This window comes from Salvia hispanica, chromosome 1 (assembly GCF_029641045.1).
Source record: "Salvia hispanica isolate PSC_SH4W2 chromosome 1, Shi_PSC_v1, whole genome shotgun sequence".
NCBI classification, from domain to species: Eukaryota; Viridiplantae; Streptophyta; class Magnoliopsida; order Lamiales; family Lamiaceae; genus Salvia; species Salvia hispanica.
Window position 1 is genome coordinate 67,735,029 of NC_142692.1, and position 24,568 is coordinate 67,759,596.

The window sequence follows — 24,568 nt, forward strand, 5'->3', positions numbered from 1 at the left end:
TACCAATTTTTCTCTCCCTCTCTCTTACTTATCAATTTTTTTTTTCTCTCTCTTACTTTACCTAATTTTACATTAAAACCCGTACCGTTTCAGATGTCCCTATTTTTAAAAGACTGAGGGAGTATTTGAACTTATAATATTCTGTAAATAAGATTTTTCAAAGGTAAAAGCTTTAGTAGTACAAGTTACAAAATAGTACTCCACTATTATTAAGTGATAAAAAGAGACTCCAATTGTAATTATCACTGATATTTTCCTCAAAAGCACAACATAATCTTGAAACCAAGTTCTAACATACACTTTGTCACAACATTCCCACCATAACCGAACCATCACTTTTCTTGATCAAAATTTATGCGTATATTTCTCACTCTGTTACAAATTTATTACCTCTTCTTCACACTGAAGTCTTCTCTTGAAACTACAGCTACTGACAACGGCGTCGTCAGATCCCATCGCCCTCATCTTGGTTCCTTGGTCGGGTCACAGCCCTTTTCTCTGAGTATCCTACGGAAGCCAGCGGCTGTATCTGCCATACCAATTTCCTCGAAAGCTGCTGTGAGCTTATTACACATGGTGCCGTTGAACTCTGAAGTTGCAGGTTGCTTCCACTGCTCGACTATTTCACCAACATCTTCCAAATATCCGAGCATCAGATATGACGCAAGCACGCATACATAGTTCCGTCCTGTCATCTTTTGCCCGGTCATCCTCAGAGATTTCCAGATTTGGTCGAGTTTATCCTTGCTCCCCAAGCCCCCGTAGAGAATGATGAGGAAATCGTAAGATATCAGCTCTCTCTGCGTGATGCCTTTCTCACTTTCGACTAGGGAGCTGGAATCAGAGCTGACAAGTTGCGTAGAGGTAATGTACAGCTTAGCAAGTTTCTGATATCTAATCCAGCTTTCGTCACAGCCTGGATCAGCAATCATCGTGTCAAGAATCCTCCTCGCCTCATCCAGGTCCAGAGCTGCAGCACACGAACTCACCCATAGATTATATGTGAATAGATCAGGTGCAACGTTCTGGCATTTCATGTCTCTGACGATTAGGGATACCTTTTCCAGCTGTCCGACTGACATGTATAAAGTCATGAGCTCGTTGAAAGTGATGGCGCTCAATGAGAGGTTTTCTCCCTTCATTCTCTCGTAGAGAGCCTCTGCCTTCTCAACCAGCTTCGATCCAGCATAGCAGTGAAGGAGAGCAGTGTATGTTTCGCTCGTTTTACTTGAGGAAGGCAGTGCTTCAAAGTAGCGTTCGGCAGCATCAATGCCGAAAACTTGGGTCATCAGGTCTATGCGGACTGCATAATCGGAGTCAGATATTTGATATTCCTCGTGACTAACTATCCACTCTGAAATCTGCAAGTTCATAATGTGAAAAAGACTTGATTCATTGCATTAAAACCACAAACGAGAATCAAAACAGCAGCAAACAAAATGGTTATCTTCGAGAATAAAAAACAACCTTAGAGATATTTGTGCCAACAAACAGGAAATCAACTGCTCCATAATAGAAGATAAAAGCCCTACATGGCATTTGTGATGAAGAACTATACAGTTATTCTTTCACTAACCTCTCCTTAAGCAGGAAGAATGAATTATGTTCATTTTTATTTTTATTTTTATTTATAATACATGAGAAAACTATAGGTGATGTCAATAGATGCCCTTTTGCAAACACCACTCTGCAATAATAGTATGCAAATCAGGCAAGTCTCAACTTTCTGACTTAGCGACCTTTGGGAATGTGCTTTTGCCCATGAGAGCTATCACACTGTTTCACTTTACCATGTAGAACAACCTAAAGGTTATTCGCAATAACGTTATCAGACCTTTTATCCTAGAGCAAGTAGTTGACTTGTTTATCAAACAAAAATTGTGTTTGCTTAGTTAATGCCTTATTGGTAATACGTTATTAGTTCGAGACAAATAAAGATCTTATAAGACTCAGTCCGAGCTTCAGAATATCACAGCCTGTTAGTATAAAGTGAGGAAATGCACTTAGAAATAAGAAGAGAAAATACAAAACAAAGGTTTCCACATCTAAATTAGCTAGGAAACAAGGAGGCTAATAACAACAATTCTCTATTTTCAGTCGAATAAGTCCCTCCGTCTTCAGCTCAGCAAATAGAAAACTATTCATTATCATACTCCACTCAGTTCACATGAAAACAGACCCTTTAGGTTATATGAGCCACAGTTTGAAAAAGGGCATGAATTGGTAGCTAAAGTGGAGAGTGCCGCTTCTTAATCAGTTCACCACTTCACATGCTCAAAAACCAAAATGATCTCAAAAGTGAAAGCAGCTAATAACTTCACACAAATGTAATCTTTTCTTGACTCAATCTTTTAACATTTACTGTATAAACCTACAACTCGACTACAGCCCGATATCAACATAGTCCTGATCCGCATCGCCCCAAAAACGTAATCTTTTCTAGACTTGATCTTTTAACATTTACTGTATAAACCTACAACTCGACTACAGCCCGATACCAACATAGTCCTGATCCGCATCGCCCCAAAAACGTAATCTTTTCTTGACTCGATCTTTTAACATTTATTGTATGAACCTAAAACTCGAATAAAGCTCGGTATCAACAAATCCTGATCAGCCAACAACATAACCTTTTCAAACTGAAGATGTTCACCCTTCTCACACAAAGATCAACGACCAACATACTCATATATCGAGATCAATTGACACCATTTCCCCTCAAAAATAACAAAGCAAAACAAAATAAAATTAATCATTCTGAAACATCCAAAACCCCACACGCACACAAATTAGGGAACAATTGAAAGGGGGAAAATGTTAGAGACCTCGAGAGCGTGCTTGAATCGGCGAGAGCGGCGGAGGTCTCTGGAGATGCTACGGAGATCGGAAAGGGGGATTGCGCGGCCTTCGGCGACCCATTTCTCCAGCACATTAGTGACGCTTCTCTTCGGGAGGCGCAGCCTGAAAATTCTACTCTTCAAATCATCTTCTACGTATTCAACCACCGTCTCTTCCTGTGTATCCTCTTTAACGGCTTCGATGCTTGAAGAAATGGATCTCGATAGGGTTCTACTGCCTCTTACTCCATTCCTACACGCAAAATTCAATTGATTTTAGCAGGAAAAATTGCGTTGCTGGAAATTGAGAGTGAGGAAAAGGGGAAAGATTTACCTAGTGAGAGTGTGGAAGAGGAATCGGGCCGCAGCCATTGATTTGTTGTAAGCTCGACACTGCTGAATTGAACTCAAATATTCATTCTTCAAAGTTTTAAATTTTAAAAATTATCAAAATTTTTAATTTTAAAAACCTACTTAATAAATTCTCATTCAAAAATTAGTCGTTTAAAAATTAATTTTAATAAAAATTTGCTTTTTAATAAAGTGAATCTTTTATTCTACTAAGTATCTTTCTTATTTTATTAATTTTGCATCAAGCGTAGCACAAAGATTATTTTTGTCAGCCAAATTTAGTACTAATAATTAATTGTAAAAGTGGTGAATCATATAAGATGTGATAGGGTCATAGGATATGTATAAAACGGTTCATTTAAAGTAATTTTATGTTTAGCATTTCAAAATGCTATTATGTTTATTAAGTTTGTGACAAATAGAATTAAAAAATCACATCAAAAGTTATATGCATTAGTTGAATACGATGATTGATCCATCGTGAAAATATATCACACAAGCCATCCTTACATAAATACTGAGTAGTTTTATTACGCACATTCATTATATAAATATCGTCCGCCCCTGTAGCTATGCGAACGATACGCGTCAACGTTGCATCGTCCGCCCCACTATGGGCGACGCGGACGAAAGCGCGGACGATGTGACGCGTTTTTTGTTTTTAATTTATCAAATACTATATATATAATCACATTTTTCATTCACATTTCACTCTCCCACTATCTCAATTCTCTCTATTTCTCATTCTCTCTATTTCACTAAATAGAATGAATCCCGGAGATTATCCAAGTCCGAATAGTCCGATGTTCGGTGGTGGTGCACGGTGGCCGGGTACAGAAGCCGATGAATACCAGCCCTTCGACTCCAACACCCAACACGATCCCGATTTCAGCACGGAATCGTACGAGCTGTTAGGTATGGAGCCTTTTCCCACCCACGCACCCTCCCCACCCCGCGGCCTCTTCTCCGCCGCCGCCCCCTTCGCCATCAAAAAGAAGCGGACCAAGGCTAGAGCCTAGAAGTTGCCGCTTCAGGGGAACAAATCGCCCCGGGGAGGACGAACTACAACCCGGATGAATCCATCGTCTTGACGAGGTGTTCGATTGATATTTCAGAGGACCCGGTGTTCGCCAACAACCAGAGGAAAATCGCGTACTGGGAGCGCATCGCTGATAAAGACAACGAGGCCAAGCCGCCATACGCTTACAAGCGCCATAGGGAGCCGCTCCGCAAGCACTGGGATAAGATTAATAAGCAGGTCAATTTGTTCTTGGTGGAGTACGAGAAGTATAAATAAAGTATAAATGTCTAAATAATATAAATAAAATTACGTAATAAATTCATTCTTCGATGCATTACAATATTGGAAAACAGAATACAACAAGAAAGATGTGAGTGTGTCAAATGAAGGAGAGGAGATTGAGGTATTTATAATAGGAGAAGAAAATTTAAAAATTAATTTAAAAAAAAATAAAGGAGTGTGAAAATCGGCTCCGCCATCGGCCCGAACCTCCGCAATGGAGGCCCATCGCAGGGCCGATGTGGAGCCCATGAGCTATCGGCTGGGGCGATTGATCGGTCATGGGGCGGAGGCGTTGGGGAAGGAGAATTGGCCCTCCCCCCGCAATGGTGGCTTGTGGGCGCCGATTGGGTGGCCGATCAAAGGGCCCTCGCGATCGGCCACCATTGCCACTGCTCTAAGCAAACCAACTGCGCTACCTCGAGCATCCAAATCACACTCAAGATCTCGTCTAAATCTCCAACATATCTTTTAATAGTATTTAATTTGATTTTGCATATCTTTTGTAATTTATTTATTTTGCTTGCTTAGCAAGATAGGCTTTAGGGTTTAGAATTCTACAAATAATAGAATTCTCTATCATTTTGATTCATTGAAAAATAAAGTTAATTACTTGTTCTCATTCCCGATTCTGGCAGAAATCATCCCCTAGCACCTCAACTAGGGTTTAGACTTTGACTGTTTTTGCTGTTTTGACCGCATGTATTCTTATCAATTGGTTGTATAGGAAAAGTTGAATTCTGGGTATTATTTTAAAAATTGTCCATGCTTTTCATATATTTAGAAATGTGTTTGATATTACATTTAAAATTCTATAAATGTACCGGATGAAAGATGATATTGATAGGTAATGGCAAGTTGTCCCAAATAACATTTTAAAATGTCTCCCATTCAGTTCATGTGGAATTTTAAAAAAACCCTAGAACACAATTTTCTAGAATATGTTCGCAATAATGTCTACACATGATTATATTTACTTAGGCCACTCGAAACATGCCCGAGCCCCGGCACGGTACGGTGCGGTGCGTTGGGGGAGAGTTGCAGGTTAGGGCACGAGTGTAGCCCAGTTGCAGTCCGTGCTGCTCCTTTTATCTTTCTTATTTTGTTATCTTTTATTTTCTTTCTTAATTTATCTAAATTTTACTTTTGTACTATTTAATAATGATAAAAACACAAATATGCCTTGAAGATATGCAATTTCTAATTTAAAATATGCGCTCTTTTATTTTTAGTACATCCTCTGAGAATATACGCACTCTTGCATTTTTAGTACGTCTCACAAGAATATGCATTTTCTAATTTTGAAAACTCTTTTCTCTTTGTTGAAGTGAGACCCTTTCTCCATTAACCATACTTTAATTACTTTTTCTTTCTACATCTCTCTTACTTTACTAATTGTACATTAAAACTCGTGCTCAACGAAAAATGTACTCCCTCCGTCCCACAAAAAAGATGTCACACTTATAGCATATGAAATACTCTTTTGTACATAATTTATTTAATTAATTGATCAACATAAATTGATGGTATAGTTCAAATTATATTAAGCCCAAGTGCCCAACCACTTTCGACAATTAAATTTAGATTGTTGCGTCGTTTCGTTGGAAACTACAATCATAAGTTCATAACATATGTATATCAGTTATCAGTATATGGCAGGCTGTTATTGGAATTAAGCTTGTACCAAATTTGGAATAAGTTTCGTGATAAAAACCAAGACATATTACATCACCTCTTTATTATAAAACCATTACCCCTAAGCAAGTTCGACCCATAAATGAGCTTATACATATGCTCGACAACATTTTGATACTACTTCCGTCCCCCAAATATTGACACACTTTGACCCGGCACGGGTTTTAAGAAATGTAATGAAAAGTGAGTTGAAAAAGTTGGTGGCCAAGTACTTCGACCGTCGTCCAAGTACTTTGACCCAGTACGGATTTTAAGAAATGTAATACAAATGACAAAACAACAATCACACACAATAAAAAAAGTCAAAACACAATCCACGAGGTGAGTAGGTGGCCAAGTACTTCGACCGTCGGCCTTAATGTATCTTTTGTGCATCAAGCATCGACATGGAATTGTAAGCACTAATGTACTTAAACTCCGTATATTCTCGATAGTTCATAGAACGATAGTTGGCACGGCCATCTCGCTCCACCAGCCGAGCGGCCGGGCCCACCATCACATCGCTGCCCGGACCATGCCCCACTGAGACCGTCAGTCTCTCTCTTTCGCTGTTCACCACCACTCTATGCAAATCGCTCTTGTATCTTCCATTGCTAAATATCTGCACCAAACAATTAATTCTAGTTAATGTCGCGTCTGTCTCGCTACAAGTGAAGCATTTCTATTGGGCACGAGAATTAAAAATAGTTTTAATTCAACTAGTTAATTAATTACCTCAAGGTGCTCACAGACATTGACTATCACACAATTGGGAGGAGGAACAATGTCAAACCATTGGCTTTGATGGTTGGACTGTAAGCCGGGTTCTCCATTGCGGACGGCCAATACAGTGAAGAGACCCGAGTCGTGGTGTGGTGGCAACCCTAGTGTTTTATCTGGTTGAGGGCACGATGGATAGAAACTTGCACCTAATATTTGATTACTCGATTTCAGCTCCAAAGCTTCCTCCATATAGTCACGGTCGAGCTCCATGGATTCCGCTATCGCTCCCACCATTTCTCGGACCATTTTCCGGACTCTCTCCACGTATTCCTCCACAATTTCCCTGCAACATTAAACAAAATTACTCATGAAAATCTTATATCCCTTCGTTCCATAGTAATTGAGGCGTTTCTTTTCATCACAGAGATTAAGAAAAATTGTGTTAGGTGAGTTAAGTAAATGGAGAATAAAATGAAAAAGGTAGAGAGATGAAGAGAGAAAAAAGTAAGAGAGAGTAAAGTAGGTGTGGAAAAATGTGTTGACTTTTACTAAAAAAGGAAATGACTCTATTACTATGAAACGTACAAAAATGGCAAAATGACTATATATTTATGGAACGGAGGGAGTATAAAAAATGATTGACCCAAGGGCCAAAGGTATACTTGAAGCTAGGGCTTTAAATTTGGGTTAAATTCAATAGAAGACTGGTCCAACCCGATTAAAGAAATGTTTGAAGGATTTGAGGGAGGATCTTGACAAATAAAACAAAATTAAAATAGTACCAATTTTCACCTCAATGTAAGGAAAGATATGAAACTACTATAACCAACAAATTTTGTGATCAAGTGATAAAATCCATGGATTTCTAACAAATTAATGTGTGAGCTACCTTAACAGTTGGGGTTTGGAGGGGCAGTGAAACTCAGGGTGCACATTGATCTTGAGATAATCCCTCCAGAAAGATAAAGTTTGGTCGTATGTAGTCTTCTCGTTCAAATTCCCACAGACGATCGGAGAAGAAATACTTTTCCCCTCGTACTGCTTCTTCTCATCGTCAGGCAAGTTGAAAAACTCCATCGTTGTTGCAAATAGTGAAGCAAGCAACTCCTCCGGCAGCTCATGATTCACCAGCTGCACTCACAAACAATATTATTCATGATCATGATATTGATTTTAAAACTTTACTCTCCGTGTGCTAATAAATTGTCCCCTTTTTTTTTTTCCCTGCTGCGGATTTTAAGAAATTACTTAACTTTATAAAAGACTGTGGAGAAAAAGTTAGTAGAAGATGAATCTTCTTTTACGTGGGGTCCACTTGCTAAAAAGAGTAAAATTAAAATGAAACATTTATTGACGTACAAATGATAAAGAAAAATGAGTCATTTAATGGTGGACAGAGGGAGTACTTACGAAGAAAACCCCCCAATCCGCGCATGCTCGGGCGAATTCAGCAACGGCTTTAGAGCATCGTTGAGGGTCCGTGGAGGTGAGGGAGGAGTAGTCGATGACTGGGAGCGATTCGCAGCTCGTAGCGCTCGTGTCAATGCAGTCTCCGAGTTCGAAGTTATATTTGGAAGGGAGATGTTTGAGATCGGAAGAATCTACAATGGTTTGAACTGATTTTTTGAACTCAAAGGGGCTATCGAAACAAGCATCATCAGCTGCCATCTTTTTTTTTTTTTTTTCCAAATTTAATTTGGGTTTAGTGTATATTTGCCTTGATCATGAGATTGTATATATAGAGAGAATTGAGTTTTGGGTTTTATTATTTAAAATGTCCAAGTTTGCCATAAATCAACCCAAGAAAAGCGTTGGCATTACATTTAAAATTAAATACACCACGTTACGTTAGTCAAGGAAGGTGAACTACAGTCACAGATCATATTTTAATTTACATGTTTCCCATTCAATTCTTTATTATATGTACATAGGGATGTCAATCGGGTCGACCCACTGGGTTTCGGACTGACCCTATTCAGGCTGCGGGTCAATCGGCTAGTCGAGTTGTGATTTCTTTCGGGTTATAGAAGTTCAATCCTAACCCTAAAATATCGGGTTTCGGGATAGCCCATCAGGTTAATCGGATTGGTACCAATAATATTAACATGCGATGAATCCAATAAATAATGATGAAAAATAGTTATATTTATAAAATGTAAAATATTTAATTGTGTTAAATTTGGGATATATGCTTAAACTCAACCATAAACATGATCAAATACTAATATTTGAGATATTTCATGAAATTTTAATGCATGTTTTAGAAATTTAAATACATTTTTTTTGTGAATTTGAAGTTTTTCATATATTTATCAATTATTGCATAAATAAATTAAATATATAATTTATATATTTAATATAAAATTGCTCAGTTATCTATATTATAAAATTAATCAATAAAGTGTCAAATTAGAAGTAAAAAATAGAATAATAGAAATTTTATCGGGTTTTCGGGTGTGGCCCTAACGGGTTGCGGGTTAATCGGGTGCGGGCTAATCCGGTTTTAATTTTATCGGGCTATAAATTTTCGGCCCTAACCCTATAAATTTGGCGGGCTATTCGGGTCAGTCCACAGATTACGGACTACACTGACATCCCTATATGTACAAAAGTGGACTTTAGTTAAATTATACTCCATGGTAATACAAAATAAGAGAGACATTGGAACTATTAGATTAAAAATGGAAAGATGAGAATAAAAACACGAAAGTCATTTTTAGATACCAATTAAGTCAATTTTCGAACGTTTTACTCCATACGAGAGCTATGAACTCGTGTGAATTAAAACGATCTAAAAATCACATATAATGATCTAGTTATTCATTAGGATTTGTCATCGAACAAGGTTAAATCCGTCAATTACATCCCAATCAAATCTCATGCAGAATTGTTTTCGATAGTTTTCTAATATGGCCAATCAAACGGGCACTTCAAAGTATAGAAAATAAGAGGCACATGATCACATCTTCATCTTTCAGTTATACTATAAATTTTATTATTAATAATACCTCGTATGCGTACATCTAGCCATTATTTTTGAAAGCGTCAACTCTTTTCTTGAATAAAAATTCTATAATTCCAAATGGGTCGAAACATTAAATAAAATTATTAACACAAGATGCTAAGAAATATTTATAAATGTATAGGTCATATTTTATTTAAGAAGTTCTTTTCGAATTCATATTTATATAAATATAATAATTATGCACATGTACAACACTTTCATATTCACCTAAACGGCGAAAAATTTATTTGACCTAAACGCTAGAGAAGAAAAGACAAAACAAAAGTGCACAACTTTATGGAAAAGGCCGGTTTCTTAAATAAATAAAATAAAATATCTCTCTTTTTTTGTCTTTAATTGACAATAATAAATTGAATTTGACACCCTTCCATTTATTGGTATTTTTAATTCCTATTCGATTTGTTAATAGTGTTTAATTGTTCATTACCATCAGTATTCTCTACTGAATATGAATAATAATAATAATAATAATAATAATAATAATAATAATAATAATAATAATAATAATAATAATAATAAATTATTATTATTATTATTATTATTATTATTATTATTATTATTATTATTATTATTATTATTATTATTATTATTATTATTATTATTATTATTATTATTATTACTACTACTACTACTACTACTACTACTACGAACCTGTTACGACTTACGATAACCTAAGACATCGCATGAAAAGCGAGAAAATGATAACATAATTTAACTCTATCATCCAGCTCTAAATAATCGGTCTTTATTAGGTTGACTCGCCGAGGACACAAATGCAATAGACTTGATACTAGATCTAGTGATTTTGTGTATGCTTGTATAGTGATTTTGTGTTGTGTCAAAAATTATCTAACTCTATTTTCAAATTCGGGGTAAATACATAAGTTATACAAAATGTTTCATTTTTGTTTCGTATTAGTACAAAAAGTTTGAAGTTTACATAAATCATACAAAAAGTTTCATTCGTGTTTCAATTTAGTACATTTCGTTATATGCGTTTAAATGACGTTAACTTTTTACTTATGTGATACACAAACTATAAAACAATGATGAATTTTTTTGTACCAATATGAAACAATCATAAAACTTTTTTTTACCAACATGAAACAATGATGAAACATTTTGTACTTCAAAATTCAAATAGATAAAGTAAGAGAGAGGGAGAAAAAGTAAGTGAGGAGTAGTGTTAGTGGAATGATTTATAGGGTTATTATTTGTTGAAAACTTTCCATGAATGAATGTGCTCTATTTTTTGTGGACGGCCAAAAATGGTAAATGTGATCTATTTTTTGTTGACGAAGGGTGTATTATTTAGTCAATTTGAAAGTTCGTAGGAAAAACCTAACTTTTTGAAAGTTCCATGATATCAAGTGTCAATATCCCATATGTTAATTTGAAAACAATCAAGAGAGTACATAACAGTTAACAATAAAAAAAAAATTGAAGTGGTTAATTATCTTGGTCCTCTTCCCATAATCCCATAGCTTTCACAACAAAAGCCGAACAAGCAACAATGGTGGCTGCGAAAACAGGCGGCACAAACATATCGATTCACTCTTTTATAGGAGTATATTGATAATTACCAAGAGATAGTGCATCACCTCTTTTTACATTAAGTTGGTTCCATCTTAAACGGAAAAGAACCAATCAAAGAAAACCTAGAAATGAATTGAGCTTACAGATATTCTACACAATAATTCGATAATCAAATGACAAAACGACAGACAAAAAAAAAAATTCTAAACACAATCCACGAGGTGATCAATAGGTGGCCGGTACTTAAGCCGTTGACCTTAATAATAGTATCTTTTAATCATTATTCTCTCTCTTACTTTTTTAATACGGAGATCGGAAAGGGGGATTGCGCGGCCTTCGGCGACCCATTTCTCCAACACATTAGTGACGCTTCTCTTGATTTACCGAGTGAGAGTGTGGAAGAGGAATCGAGCGGCAGCCATTGATTTGTTGTTTGCTCCAAAAGAGTTGTTTCAGTTAGCTGAATACTAACATAGAAAATAATTCTAAGTTTTTATTTTTAGGGAACGATGCGAGGATTTCTATGGAATTGGTGAAAAAGTAAATTTAATACTCCCTCCATTTTATAGTGGTGGATCATTTTTTTCATTTCGAGATGTTTCATCATAGTAGAGTCATTTTCTATTTATAAAAAAATATTCTCTTTGTCCACGAATAGGAGTCTTATTTCTATTCAGCACGGATTTTAAGAAATGTTAAGAAAAGTGGATGGAAGAAAGTTAGTGCAATAGGGGTCCCACTTGTATATATTAGTTTTAAATGATATGCGAGTGGAATGAGTTAATGGAATGTGTGGTCTCTTTACTATTTATAGTAATTATAAATCGAGACTCATATTCATGAACGTACCAAAATGAAAAAAAGGGACTCCTAATCGTGGACGGAGGGAGTAACCTTTTTTTCCTCACTTGCGTTATTCCCTCTCTTACTTTATTCTATCTATTTTTCTCTTTTACTTTCTTTATTATCTCTTCGTTTAATATATTTAATACTCTTTCTTAATCTCCCGGTTGAAAAAATGACTCTACTGTGAAATGGATAAAGTATAGTTCTATAGAACGGGTAAGGAGTAATTAGGATCAGTGAGCAATGCAAAAATTTATTTTAGATTTCTCACATTTGATGATCAGGCGAAATTGTTTCTTAAAAAAATAAAATGCAAAGCGAAATAAATTCCTGCGATTTTCTCTTATATATCCTAATTACTCCTTATATGGTATTCCACCGTCTTATAGCAATATGTTAAATTTCTTTTTTCGTCTTTCCATGCAAATATTTCCATCGTCTTTCAAAAATAGAAACTTTCTATTAAGGACTTTTTTTTCTTTAATAAGATGAAACTTATTTTTGCACTAACATACTTTTCTTTCTATCATTTTCTTACTTTACAAATTTTCTAAAACTTTTCTTCCTATCATTTTCTTACTTTACAAATTTTCTAAAACTTTTCTTTCTATCATTCTCTTACTTTACAAATTTTCTAAAACTCATGCCACTTCAAAAGTTTCTATTTTAAGGAGACAAAGGAAGCACTTTATTAATTTATGGGCTCCATCGGCCACTACATTATTTCATCCCTAATTTGCCTGTTTTTATGAGAGGAAGGGATTATAACACATTAACATGCACTGCAAAAAACTTATTGTACTTTTTAAGGTTACAAAAATCGAGATGGAATTACTTACATTAGAAAATTATAAAAACAATAACAATTTGGGACGCAAAAGAAAGATTTTTTAAATTAAAAATAAATTAACTTAATCTTTTGCTTTATTAGGACACTTCTATTTGCATCCTTTAATTTTAGTTGAGACACCAATAATGAGGATACTTTTGAATTATTGATGGTAGGCCTAGGAAACGGTTCTCGGTTCTCAGTTAGCCGACAAACTGAATCTTATCTTTTCGGTTCTCGATTAACCTTGAACCAAAAAAAAAGGTTAGGGTTCGGTTTCGATTAGTAGGTTAAAGCTAATCTCGGTTCTTAGTTCTAACCGATAACCGAAAGGTTAGAATCGAATAACCAATATTTTTTAATATTTAAATTTTATTTTTTAAATATTGATTTTAGTTTTGTTATTTCAGTTTTGAAAAGTAAAAAAAGAAATAAAAAGTAAAAACCCTCGTTCGTCGCCCGCTTAGGCAATTAGCATATTCTGTCAATATGAATATTTAGTATTTAAATTTTGTAGTGTATGTTTGTGATGATATTATGTTTTAACTAATTAAAAGTTAAAACCACCAGTATTCTACCAATATGAATATATGATTTTCGATTTATGAATTTTATATGTTAAATATTGAAGCATTGAATTTGAAGATGGAACATTATGGATCAAATGCAAACAAATTTTTTTATTGTCTGCCACTGAATTTCGGTTCCTTCGGCCAGGACCGATCGGTTCCTCAAATAACCGAATTGACTTAAGGTTCGGTTCCAGTATCGAACCGACTGAATCCCCAACCCTAATTGATGTTATATATTAAAACATAAATTAATATTCTTAATTGCATTATTTTAAGCCAATTTTTCATAGCGATATTAAAAAAATTAAAATTTGGAATAAGTTTCATGATAATAACCAAGACATATTACTTCACCTCTTTATAATGAAACCATTACCCCTAAGGCAGTTCGACCCATAAACGAGCTTATACATATGCTCGACAATATTTTGATAATCAAATGACTAAACGACAAGCACGAAAAAAAGAAAAAAAAAAAAAAAAACATAATTCACGAGAGGTGAGGAGTAGGTGGCCAAGTATTTCGACCATTGACCTTAATAATGTATCTTTTGTTCATCAAGCATCGACATGCCATTGTAAGCACGGGTGTACTGAGACTCCATATATTCTCTATAGTTCATAGAACGATAGTTGGCGCGGCCGTCCCGCTCCACCAGCCGAGCGGCCGGCCCCACCATCACATCGCTGCCCGTACCATTCCCCACTGCGACCGACAGTCTCTCTCTTTCCCTATTCACCACCACTCTATGCAAATCGCTCTTGACTCTTCCATTGCTAAATATCTGTCTCGCCACAAGTGAAACAGTTCTTTTGGGCACGGGAATTAAAAATAGTTTTAATTCATTTAATGATATAGTACTAGTTAATTAATTACCTCAAGGTGTTCACCAACATTGACTATCACACAATTGGGAGGAGGAATAACTTCGAACCATTGGCCTTGACGGTCGGTCTGTAAGCCGGGTTCTCCATTGCGGATGGCCAGTATAGTGAAGAGACCCGTGTCGTTGTGTGGCGGCAACCCTATTGTTTTATCTGGCTGAGGGCATGGTGGATAGAAGTGTGCACCTAATTTTTGATGACTTGATTTCAGCTCCAAAGCTTCCTCCACGTAGTCACGGTCGAGCTCCATGGATTCGGCTATCGCTCCCACCATCTCTCGGACCATGGTCCGGACCCTTCCCGTGTATTCCTCCACAATATCCCTTCAAAATCAAACACAATAAAATCCCCGAAACTGAAAAAATGACTAACTCAGAAGTATGTTTGTGCCATTACGGGCTTTGATTGGTCCAACCCGATCAAAGAAATGTTCTAATTTAATGTTTTGAGGGAGGATGTTGACAAATAAAACAAAATAAGTACTATAACAATTTTTACATTAGTGTAATTATGATACAGACCAAACGGGAGAACTCATCCCAAAAGATTAGATTATTAGGAGAGAGAGTCCATTTAGCCTATATACCTCACACCAGTTGCTCTCACAACCAATGTGGGAATTGAGTTCGTAACAAATTATTGTAAAGAAGGAATTGAAATTATTAAATTAATTACCATTACCGATTAATTTTAGGATGGAATCTATGAATTTCTAACAAATTAATCCCTGAGCTACCTTAGTGGTTCGGGTTTGGAGGGGCAGTGAAACTCAGGGTGTACATGGATCTTGAGAAAATCCCTCCACAAAGTGAAGGTCTGGTTGGATGTAGTCTTCACGTTGAAATTCCCACAGACGATCGGAGAAGAAGTACTTATCCCTGCGTACTGCTTCTTCTCGTAGTCGGGCAAGCTGAAAAACTCCCTCAGCGTTGCAAATAGTGAAGCAACCAACTCATCTGGCAGCCCATGATTCACCAGCTGTCACAAATAATATTATTCATTATAAAACATAGGGCTAATTTTATAAAAATCATGAAATTTGATCAAATAATAGTCAGTTATGAAATTTGAAAATTTTCTTAATCGTCCAATGATTAAAGTTTTGTCTGTTGTCTATTCGTAAAGAAAAAATGAATAATATTATACACATGTGACCTGTATAAATCCGGTTGATTTTCAAAGTTACAAAACATATTATTACCTCTGTCCCTGAAAATTTGATACATATTACTATTTCGGTCCGTCCCTGAAAATTTGATACACTTCACTTTTACCATTTTTGGTAGTGGACCCCATATTCCACTAACTCATTTCTACTCACATTTTATTATAAAACTAATACTTTAAAAGTAGGACCCACATCCCACCAACTTTTTCAACTCACTTTCTATTACATTTCTTAAAACCCGTGTCGGGTCAAAGTGTAGCAAATTTTGGGGGACGGAGGTAGTAGAATTTAACCAAACTTCATACTACTCCCTCCGTCCCATATAATTCGACCCATATTCCATTTCGGGCCGTTCCACATAATTTGTCCCACTTCACTTTTACCATTTTGGATAGTGGACCCCATATTCCACTAACTCATTTCTACTCACATTTTATTATAAAACTAATACTTTAAAAGTAGGACTCACATCCCACCAACTTTTTCAACTCACTTTTCATTACAATTCTTAAAACCCGTGCCCAGTCAAAGTGACCCGAATTATCCAGGACGGAGGGAGTACTTTTTACGAAAAATTTGCCCTAATTAAAACATAAAACATGAACTTGATCTTACGAAGAAAACCCCCCAATCCGCGCATGCTCGAGCGAGTTCAGCCACGGCTTTAGAGCGTCGTTGAGGGTCCGCGGAGGTGAGGGCGGAGTAGTCGATGACGGGGAGCGATTCGCAGCTCGTAGCGCTCGTGTCATTGCCGCCTCCGAGTTCGAGGTTATATTTGGAAGGGAGATGTTTGAGATCGGAAGAATCTACAATGGATTGGACTGACTTGTTGAACTCAAATGGGTGATCAATACAAGTATCATCAGCTGAAGAGGTTTTAGAAACTGCAGCTGCTGCCATCTTTTTTTTTTTTTTTTCAAATTTAATATGGGCTTAGTGTATAATAGCCTTGATCATGAGACTGTATATATACTATATAGAGAGTTGAATTTTGGGTTTTATTATTTAATGTGTCCAAGTTTGTCATAAATCAAGAAAATTAAGTGTTCACATTACATTTAAATTCTCCAAGTTGGTTATAGGAAGGTGATCAATTAGTCACAAATATTATTTGTAAATTAATGTTTCCCATTCAAATCATCTGTTATTTAAAATGAGCTAGAATACAAAAATGGACTTTAATAAAATTATGATAGTGGAAAATAAGAGGCACATTCGTCGTTACTATATATTTTTACCATTAGATCAAAAATGAAAGGATGAGAATAAAAGCACGAAAGTCCTTTTTAGATTTCCTCGTATACGACCATCTAGCCATTATTTTTAAAAAATCTATAATCTCCAAGTGGGTCGAACCATTAAATAAAATTCTTAAAACAAGCTGTTAAATTTTTTTTGTAAATGTTGGTCATAAAGAGAAGTTTTTAAAGAAGTTATTTTCGAATTCATATAAATATAATGCAAATGTACATGACTTTTCATGTTCACCTAAACGGCGAAAAAATTATTTGACTTAAACGCTAGAGAAGAAACGACAAAACAAAACTGCAAAAATTAGTGAAAAGGCCGGTTTCTGAAATATATAAAAGATATTATATTTTCTTAAAGGTGTTTAATTGTTCATCACAAGTAATTATCTCCACTATAGACATATAATTATTATTATTACTCCGTTGGTTAAAATTATACTGATAAGAGAAAAAGCTCTTATCGACCTTGAATTGGGAGACTTGCGTGTAAAGTAAAATAAAGTAGGCAAATAACTTGTTATTTCATAAAGATGTATAAGGAATAACAAGGCCTATTTAATAACTAAGGACCCTAGGGTTGATTCGACCTACGATTTGAGAAAGAATCAACAAAGAAAATCCGAATAGGAGCTTATAATTACGCTCGATGCCATTATGCAATAATTACAGAAATATCCAAAATAATGAAAATAACAGCTAAGCAAAAATACAAACATAGTTTTATTACACAAGTATTGTAAATATTTTATTTCCTCAAATTAGGTAAATGTTGAATTTCGTCCTTAAATCTTTTGTTCATCAAGAATGGACATGCCATTGTAAGCACGGGTGAGCTGAGACTCGACATATTGTTGATACTTCATAGAACGATAGAAGGCGCGTCCATCCCGCTCTACTAGAGGGCCGGCTGGCCCCACCATCACGTCTTTGCCCGGACCATGCCCCACCGCAATCGACATTCTCTCTCTTTCCTTGTTCACCACCACTCTATGCCAAGAGCTCTTCAATCTTCCGTTGCTAAATATCTATGCCAAATAATAATTGCTTATAGTATAAACGTAAAAAAATTTATAAATTCACTGTATCCATAATTTCAAATTTTCACTTATTTTTTCAAATTTTCACTTATTTTTTTCAAATTTTATGTAAATTGTTATGCAAATGCCCTATCGATAATTTGAATCCCTAAAATATATTCTTAAATGAATAGTTGATTAGTATTGCTTTACCATTTTTTTTACTATATAGATAGATATAGGAAAATGAACAAAATAAAAATGCACCTTAATACAAAAATGCCTACCAAATCGTGGCCCAAGATTAGGCGATCTGATGGTCAATAATAACTAAAAATACGGAAGATCATCATTAAGTTTTATGTCATTTTATAAACTTCGGTTTGATGTCATAGTTAGATCATTTTAGGCCATCCTTCATTAAAATGACCTAAGTATGGACTAACAGTAACCTAAAAGTGCATTTTTAGGTCATCCTTTGTTATGCGTTTTTATATTTAGAATTAGAACTAGTTTTGCATGGATCAAAACCCGAGATAGATAGAAGTAGGTAAAGAATAGTTACCTCAAGCTGATCTCCAACATTTACAATCATAGAATTGGGAGGAGGATTCACTTCAATCCATTGGCCTTGACGGCCGATCTGCAAGCCGGGTAGCCCGTCGCGGACGATCAATATAGTGAAGAGACCCGGATCGTTATGTGCTGGCAGCCCTAGGGTTTTTTCGGGCTCGGGGCATGGTGGGTATAAACTCCCCCCAAATTTTTGAAAACTCGATTTCAGCTCCAAAGCTTCCTCCACGTAGCCACGGTCGAGCTCCATCGATTCTGCAACAGCTCCCAATAGTTCCCGGACAATTTTCCGAGTTCTATCCGTGTATTCCATCAGAATATCCCTGCAATATTTGTAGCAAAATGACTAATCATACCTCCAAAAGTTATATGGACTAGATTATGAAATTAGATTTTAATAAGTTAAGGTTGAACTTTGATTAATTAACTTTTCACTCAAAACTAAGACTCATAAAAATCATATACAATTGCCTAAGAAGGTTCTTAATGAAGAATTTAGATTGAAAGAAAGTGAATTAGGGTTTCCTATATTTACATATGTATATAAGGGTGCGTTATCATGCTAACTTTTCTTAAATAATCAACGCAGTGTATCAAAAATACCAACACGACCGTGTTGACATTTCACAGTGAATTAAAATGTCAGCACAAATTTGTTTTTATATTTCATTGTGATCGTGTTGACATTTTTAATACACTGGTCAGCAAAGTTAGCAACGGATCACACCTCTCCTCTGTATAGTATTCGAAAGCTAATTAATCTGTATGAGCTACCTTAATGGTTCAGGTTTGGTGGGGCAGTGAAAATCGGGGTGTACGTATAGCCTGAGGTAATCCCTCCACAGAGTGAAGGTCTGTTTGGAAGTACTCTTCACGTTGAAATTCCCGCAGGCGATTGGAGACGAAGTGCTTTTCGCGTGGTACTGCTTCTTCTCTTCGTCTGGCAAGGCATAAAATTCCCTCATTGTTGTATACATTGAAGCAATCAAGTCCTCCGGCACCCCATGATTCACCATCTGCACTCATAAGTCATAAACCATATTGTCAGAAACAAAAGAAGAAACTGAGAAGACTATTATCCAAATTTGATTTAGACTGATTTAATCCAAAAATAGTAATCCATTCGTTCCCTCATAGTTGAGTCATTTTTCCTTTTTAGGAATTTTCCTCGCAGTTGATCATTTTTATAAATGGAAAAAAAAATTCATTTTTATAAATGGTAGTAACACTTTTGTTACTCTTACTTTTCTCTCTTTACTTTATTTATTTTCTATTTTATTTTATTTTTTCTACCTTTTACTTTCGTTTACTTTTTAACTTTGTAGAACTATATTCAGTGTTGTTCCATAGAAAAATGCAAAAATTGGTATGAGTTTATAATACGATTAATGTACTAGTTTGCTTCAAAAAAATGGGATTTAATTGGTGAATAGAGTGTTGACAAATGAAATAAACAAATGATGCACATATATGTAAAAAAGGACCCAGAGCTACTATACACACCATTTGTCCACTGTGATTAGTCTGGCGGTAGTGGACGACATCTATTTTAATATAACATTGAAAAAGCACGAGAAAGATAGAGATAAGAAATGGTTGGACCACAAGTTACTAATTATCGTCGAAAATCCAAAATAGTAAACATGACTATTAGTTGTGGACGGAGATCTTGATATAAATAAATAAACAACCAAATTGAGATCTACTCCATACGTCCCGCAAATTTTGTCACAGTTTGATCGGACACGAGTTTTAAAAAATGTAATAGAAAGTGGGTCCTACATTTAAAGTGTTAGTTTTATACTCCCTCCGTCCCCGAATACTTGACACACACAGTTTTTTTTCCATTTTGGTCCGTCCCCGAATACTTGAAACAGTTCACTTTTTTTATTTTTGATAGTGGACCCCATATTCCACTAACTCATTCCTACTCACATTTATTATAAAACTAAACTTTAAAAGTAGGACTCACATCCTACCAACTTTTTCAACACACTTTCCATTACATTTCTTAAAACCCGTGCCGAGTCAAACCGTGTCAAGTATTCGGGGACGGAGGGAGTAATAAAATGTGAGTGAGTATAAGTTAGTGGAATATGTGGTTCACTGCAAAAAATGATAAAAAGTGAACTGTGACAAATTTTGTGTGACAGATAGAAATGGAAAAATGTGATAAAATTTCAGGGACGGAGGGAGTACTTACGAAGAAGTCCCCCCCATTAGCGCATGCTCCGGTGAGGTCAGCGACGGCTTTAGAGCGTCGATGAGGGTCCGTGGAGGTGAGGGCGGAGTAGTCGATGACGGGGAGCGATTCGCAGCTCTTAGCGCTCGTGACATTGCTGCTTCCGAATTCGAAGTTATATTTGGAAGGGAGATGTTTGAGATCGGAAGAATCTACAATGGATTGAACTGATTTGTTGAACTCAAAGGGGCTATCGAAACAAGCATCATCAGCTGCCATCTTTTCTTTTTCTTTTATCAAATTTAATATGAGTATATTGTATGCTCCTATCAGTTTTGATCTTGAGACTGTTTATATAGAGAATGAAATATAATTGTGGGTTTTATATTTGCAAATTATTGAACAAACTCCACCGACTAGAATTCTCTGGAGCAATCATGGCAAATAAAGAAAAATAATTAAACAAAGATAATTAGCATTAGCCATTAGCCGATATAAGAAGAGATGTTAAAAAATAAGTGTTAGAAAAGAAAATATTGTGATTGAAATCAATTACTCGAATTAAATGATTCACAGAATATTTTGTAATTAAGGATTTTAACATGTATATTGCTTCCTACACCCTATTTAAAGGGTCATTTATACAATGAAATAAACATCATATTCTACACACAACGCTTTCTTTCTCTTCCCCTTTCCACAATGTTTTCTGCACCATTTAATAATAAGAGTCCTATTTTGCTATTTCGGCATGTTCCACAATAAAAATCTTATTTTCTTTTACTATAAATGTTAAGTAGGTCTCACATTCCAAAACTTATTTCATTCACATTTTATTATAAAATTAATTATATATTCCCTTCGTCCCAGATTAAGAGTCATTTTTTGCCATAAAAGTCTGTCCCAGTTTAAGAGTCACTTTTAGAATTTTTCATATTTGGTCATACAATTTTACCCCATTCTTCATCAAAATTACATAAAAATGTCATTTTCTACATTAAAATAAATCAAAACAAAAATCAAAAATCAAAAGGGACCCACCTTCAACCCACTCTACCATCTCACTTCATTTATTACACACTCCACCATCTCACTTCATTTATTACACACTTCAACTCTTTCTTAAAATCCGAGCCATAACAATAAGTGACTCCTAATGTGGGACGGAGGGAGTATAAATGAGACTCATATTCCGATAACTTATTCAATCCAATTCCTTTACATTTCTTAAAAACTTTGTCATAATTAAATAGGATTCTTATTACGGAACGGAGGATATATTAGAATTAACTAGAATTCCCTAGGTTCCTAACAGACTTTGGATGTCTATATAAAGCCATTATCCTAGGGGTGAGCATTCGGGTTTCGGTTCGATTTTTTATCCAAACCGAACTAAAATTGAAAAATCGAATTTAGTTCAAAATCCAAACCGAATCAAACCCGAAAAATAAAAGAATCGAAACCGAAATACCAAAAATTGAACTTAATAAACACAACTAAACTGAAAAAACTAAATTTATATGAAAAAACCAAAAAATCGTAAAACCGAAAAAAACATATTTATATATATATATATAATATACTTTATTTTATATGATAGAAATATAACTATAAAATATAACATAAATAAAAAACATATAAAAATATTGTATAGAATATATTAAAAGAGTATATATTATATAATGGTATAATATATTAGATCAATAGAATATATATATAATATTATATTTAAAATATAATTCGGCTATTTGATTTTTCAGTTTTTTTTTTCGCCTGAACTGAACTGAACCGAAAAATAAAAATTTTGTATTTTCAAAATCGAACCTAAACGAAAAATCCAAAAACCGAAAAAATTAAATCGAATTTCAAAATTTCATTTGATTCGGTTCAGATATTCGATTTTCGATTTTTTTTCTCACCTCTAATTATGCCATTTTGTAGTAGTGTACAAAAGTGGAGCGTACGTGTGTGTCAAGTGAGTCCAAGAGAAGAGAGTGTAGCTAAGTAAAGAGTGGTGAGGTGTGTCCTCATCGAGCTAGAGGTGTGTCCTCGTGTGTCTTGTGAGGTGTGTCTTTCAAGAGTGTTTTGGGATGTGTCTTCAAAAATGTTGTAGTGTTGTGTTAGTGTTATGTACACACCATCATGGCGTGTATTTGGTGTTTCGTACACCTTTGTACCACTGATACCCAACACAAGTTTCCAAGTTTGTTATATAATCCATAAATCAAGAAAATGCGTTGACTAATCATTTAAAATTATATGAAGATGATTGGTAACGGCGAGCTGTCACAAATAATATTTGTAAATATTTCCCATTCAGTTCATGTGGAATTAAAAAAGACCTAGAACACAAATTTTCGAGAATATGTTCGCAATAATGTCTAAATATAAATATAAATATAAATATAGTACTCCAACCGTTCTTAAAGAGTATGAACAATGAATTTGGAATGAGTTTTAATAAGAGAAAAGGTAAGAGAGAGAAAGGATAGTAGAAATAATGTTAGTGGAGAGTGAGATCAAATGTCAGTGGAGAGTGAGATCAACATCATTATAATGGTATAAGTTGTTAATGGTAATGGTATATAAGTTGTAAATAAAATGACGTGTAGGGGTAATATGTTGCTTGACTTTTTCTAAATTAGAAAGTTCATACTCATTGGGGACGGAGGAAGTAGTTTATGTAGGCCACTCGAAACATGTCGGAGCCTGAGGCTCAGCATGTGACAGTGCTTAGGGGAGGGATGCGGTTAGTGGCGGAGCCAGGATTTTAATTCTGGGGTCCCAAATTATTGTTAAGATTTGTTGATTGTTTTCAGTGTAAACGGCGCGAAAACAATTCGGACTTGAGTAATAAAGAATTGTGGGTAAGAGATGGATAATGACATAAATAATTATAGGATAATGAGTAATAAAGAATTGTGTGTGAGAGATGATAATACGATAAGTAATTATAGAATGAGTATTAGATTTTAGAGATACATGGGTAAATTAAGTCTGAGTTTATTGTTATGTTGTTGTGTATTGTGAGGGTAGTTATAGGGACATGTGAATTGTTGCATGTTTGTTGTAGTATAATACTACTCCCTTTGTTTCGTCATAGTTGAGGCGAAATTTTTCGGCATGGAGTTTTAGAAATGAATATAGGGTTTGTTAAATAAATAGATAAAAAAGTAAGAGAGAGGAAAAGATAGAGAGAATTAAGTATAAAGTGAATAAAGTAAGAGAGAGTAAAGTAAGAAAGAGAAAAAATGACTCAACTATGAAGAAACTTCCCGAAATAGTAAAATAACTCAACTATAGTAAAACGGAGGGAGTACTTCATCTCTTCCAATTAAGATGACTCCTTTCGTTTTCTGCATGTGTTTTTAGAAAATCATACTGCCTCCGTTCTAAGGTAGATGTCATACTTGAGAAATGGCACGGGATACTAGAAGATGGTATTTTGTGTGTTAAATGGTGAGAGAAAATATAATTTTATAATTGTTGTGAGAGAGAACTTTTTCCAAAAGAGGAAATGTGACATTTTTTGTGGGACAAACTAAAAAGGAAAGTGTGACATCTACTATGGGACGGATGGAGTAATAAATAGTTAAAGTGGAGGGAAAGTAAAGTAAAAGAGAGAATAACTTATTAAAGTAGATGGAAAGTAAAGTAAAAGAGAGAATAATAGTAACTATTTATTATTCCCTTCATCCCATAGCAGATGTCATACTTTCCTTTTTAGTTTATCCCACAAAAGATGTCACATTTCCTCTTTTGGAAAAAGTTTCCACTCACATTAACTATAAAATTATATTT

At 35.0% G+C, this 24,568-nt stretch overlaps 5 protein-coding genes across 6 annotated transcripts; all 5 read right to left on the reverse strand.

Annotated features, from left to right (window-relative positions):
- Positions 1-185: 185 nt before the first annotated feature.
- LOC125224471 (Tetratricopeptide repeat (TPR)-like superfamily protein) lies at positions 186-11,874 on the reverse strand. 2 transcript variants are annotated; one of them, XM_089057102.1, is made up of 3 exons: positions 11,831-11,874; positions 2,826-3,090; positions 186-1,361 (listed from the first exon to the last, which is right to left on the reverse strand). In XM_089057102.1, exons 1-3 carry the CDS (start codon positions 11,866-11,868, stop codon positions 462-464), a joined length of 1,203 nt encoding a protein of 400 aa, XP_088913228.1. In that variant the 5' UTR covers positions 11,869-11,874; the 3' UTR covers positions 186-461. The 2 variants fall into 2 exon arrangements, with proteins under 2 accessions (XP_088913228.1, XP_047983832.2); XM_048127875.2 differs by lacking the exon at positions 11,831-11,874 and adding an exon at positions 3,172-3,247.
- Positions 6,277-7,224, reverse strand: LOC148934452 (protein SRG1-like). The gene is made up of 2 exons (XM_089064436.1): positions 6,898-7,224; positions 6,277-6,784 (listed from the first exon to the last, which is right to left on the reverse strand). Exons 1-2 carry the CDS (start codon positions 7,189-7,191, stop codon positions 6,539-6,541), a joined length of 540 nt encoding a protein of 179 aa, XP_088920562.1. The 5' UTR covers positions 7,192-7,224; the 3' UTR covers positions 6,277-6,538.
- Positions 7,771-8,553, reverse strand: LOC148934453 (2-oxoglutarate-dependent dioxygenase 19-like). Its single transcript, XM_089063154.1, has 2 exons — positions 8,296-8,553; positions 7,771-8,016 (listed from the first exon to the last, which is right to left on the reverse strand). Exons 1-2 carry the CDS (start codon positions 8,551-8,553, stop codon positions 7,771-7,773), a joined length of 504 nt encoding a protein of 167 aa, XP_088919280.1.
- Positions 11,875-14,043: 2,169 nt separating the features above from the next.
- LOC125185538 (2-oxoglutarate-dependent dioxygenase 19-like) lies at positions 14,044-16,658 on the reverse strand. Its single transcript, XM_089063136.1, has 4 exons — positions 16,362-16,658; positions 15,315-15,556; positions 14,571-14,901; positions 14,044-14,478 (listed from the first exon to the last, which is right to left on the reverse strand). The coding sequence occupies exons 1-4, from the start codon at positions 16,644-16,646 to the stop codon at positions 14,230-14,232; spliced, it is 1,107 nt and encodes a 368-aa protein (XP_088919262.1). The 5' UTR covers positions 16,647-16,658; the 3' UTR covers positions 14,044-14,229.
- A 945-nt stretch (positions 16,659-17,603) lies between these two features.
- LOC125185526 (2-oxoglutarate-dependent dioxygenase 19-like) lies at positions 17,604-21,168 on the reverse strand. Its single transcript, XM_089057109.1, has 4 exons — positions 20,789-21,168; positions 19,360-19,601; positions 18,578-18,908; positions 17,604-18,021 (listed from the first exon to the last, which is right to left on the reverse strand). Exons 1-4 carry the CDS (start codon positions 21,044-21,046, stop codon positions 17,779-17,781), a joined length of 1,074 nt encoding a protein of 357 aa, XP_088913235.1. The 5' UTR covers positions 21,047-21,168; the 3' UTR covers positions 17,604-17,778.
- Positions 21,169-24,568: the final 3,400 nt, after the last annotated feature.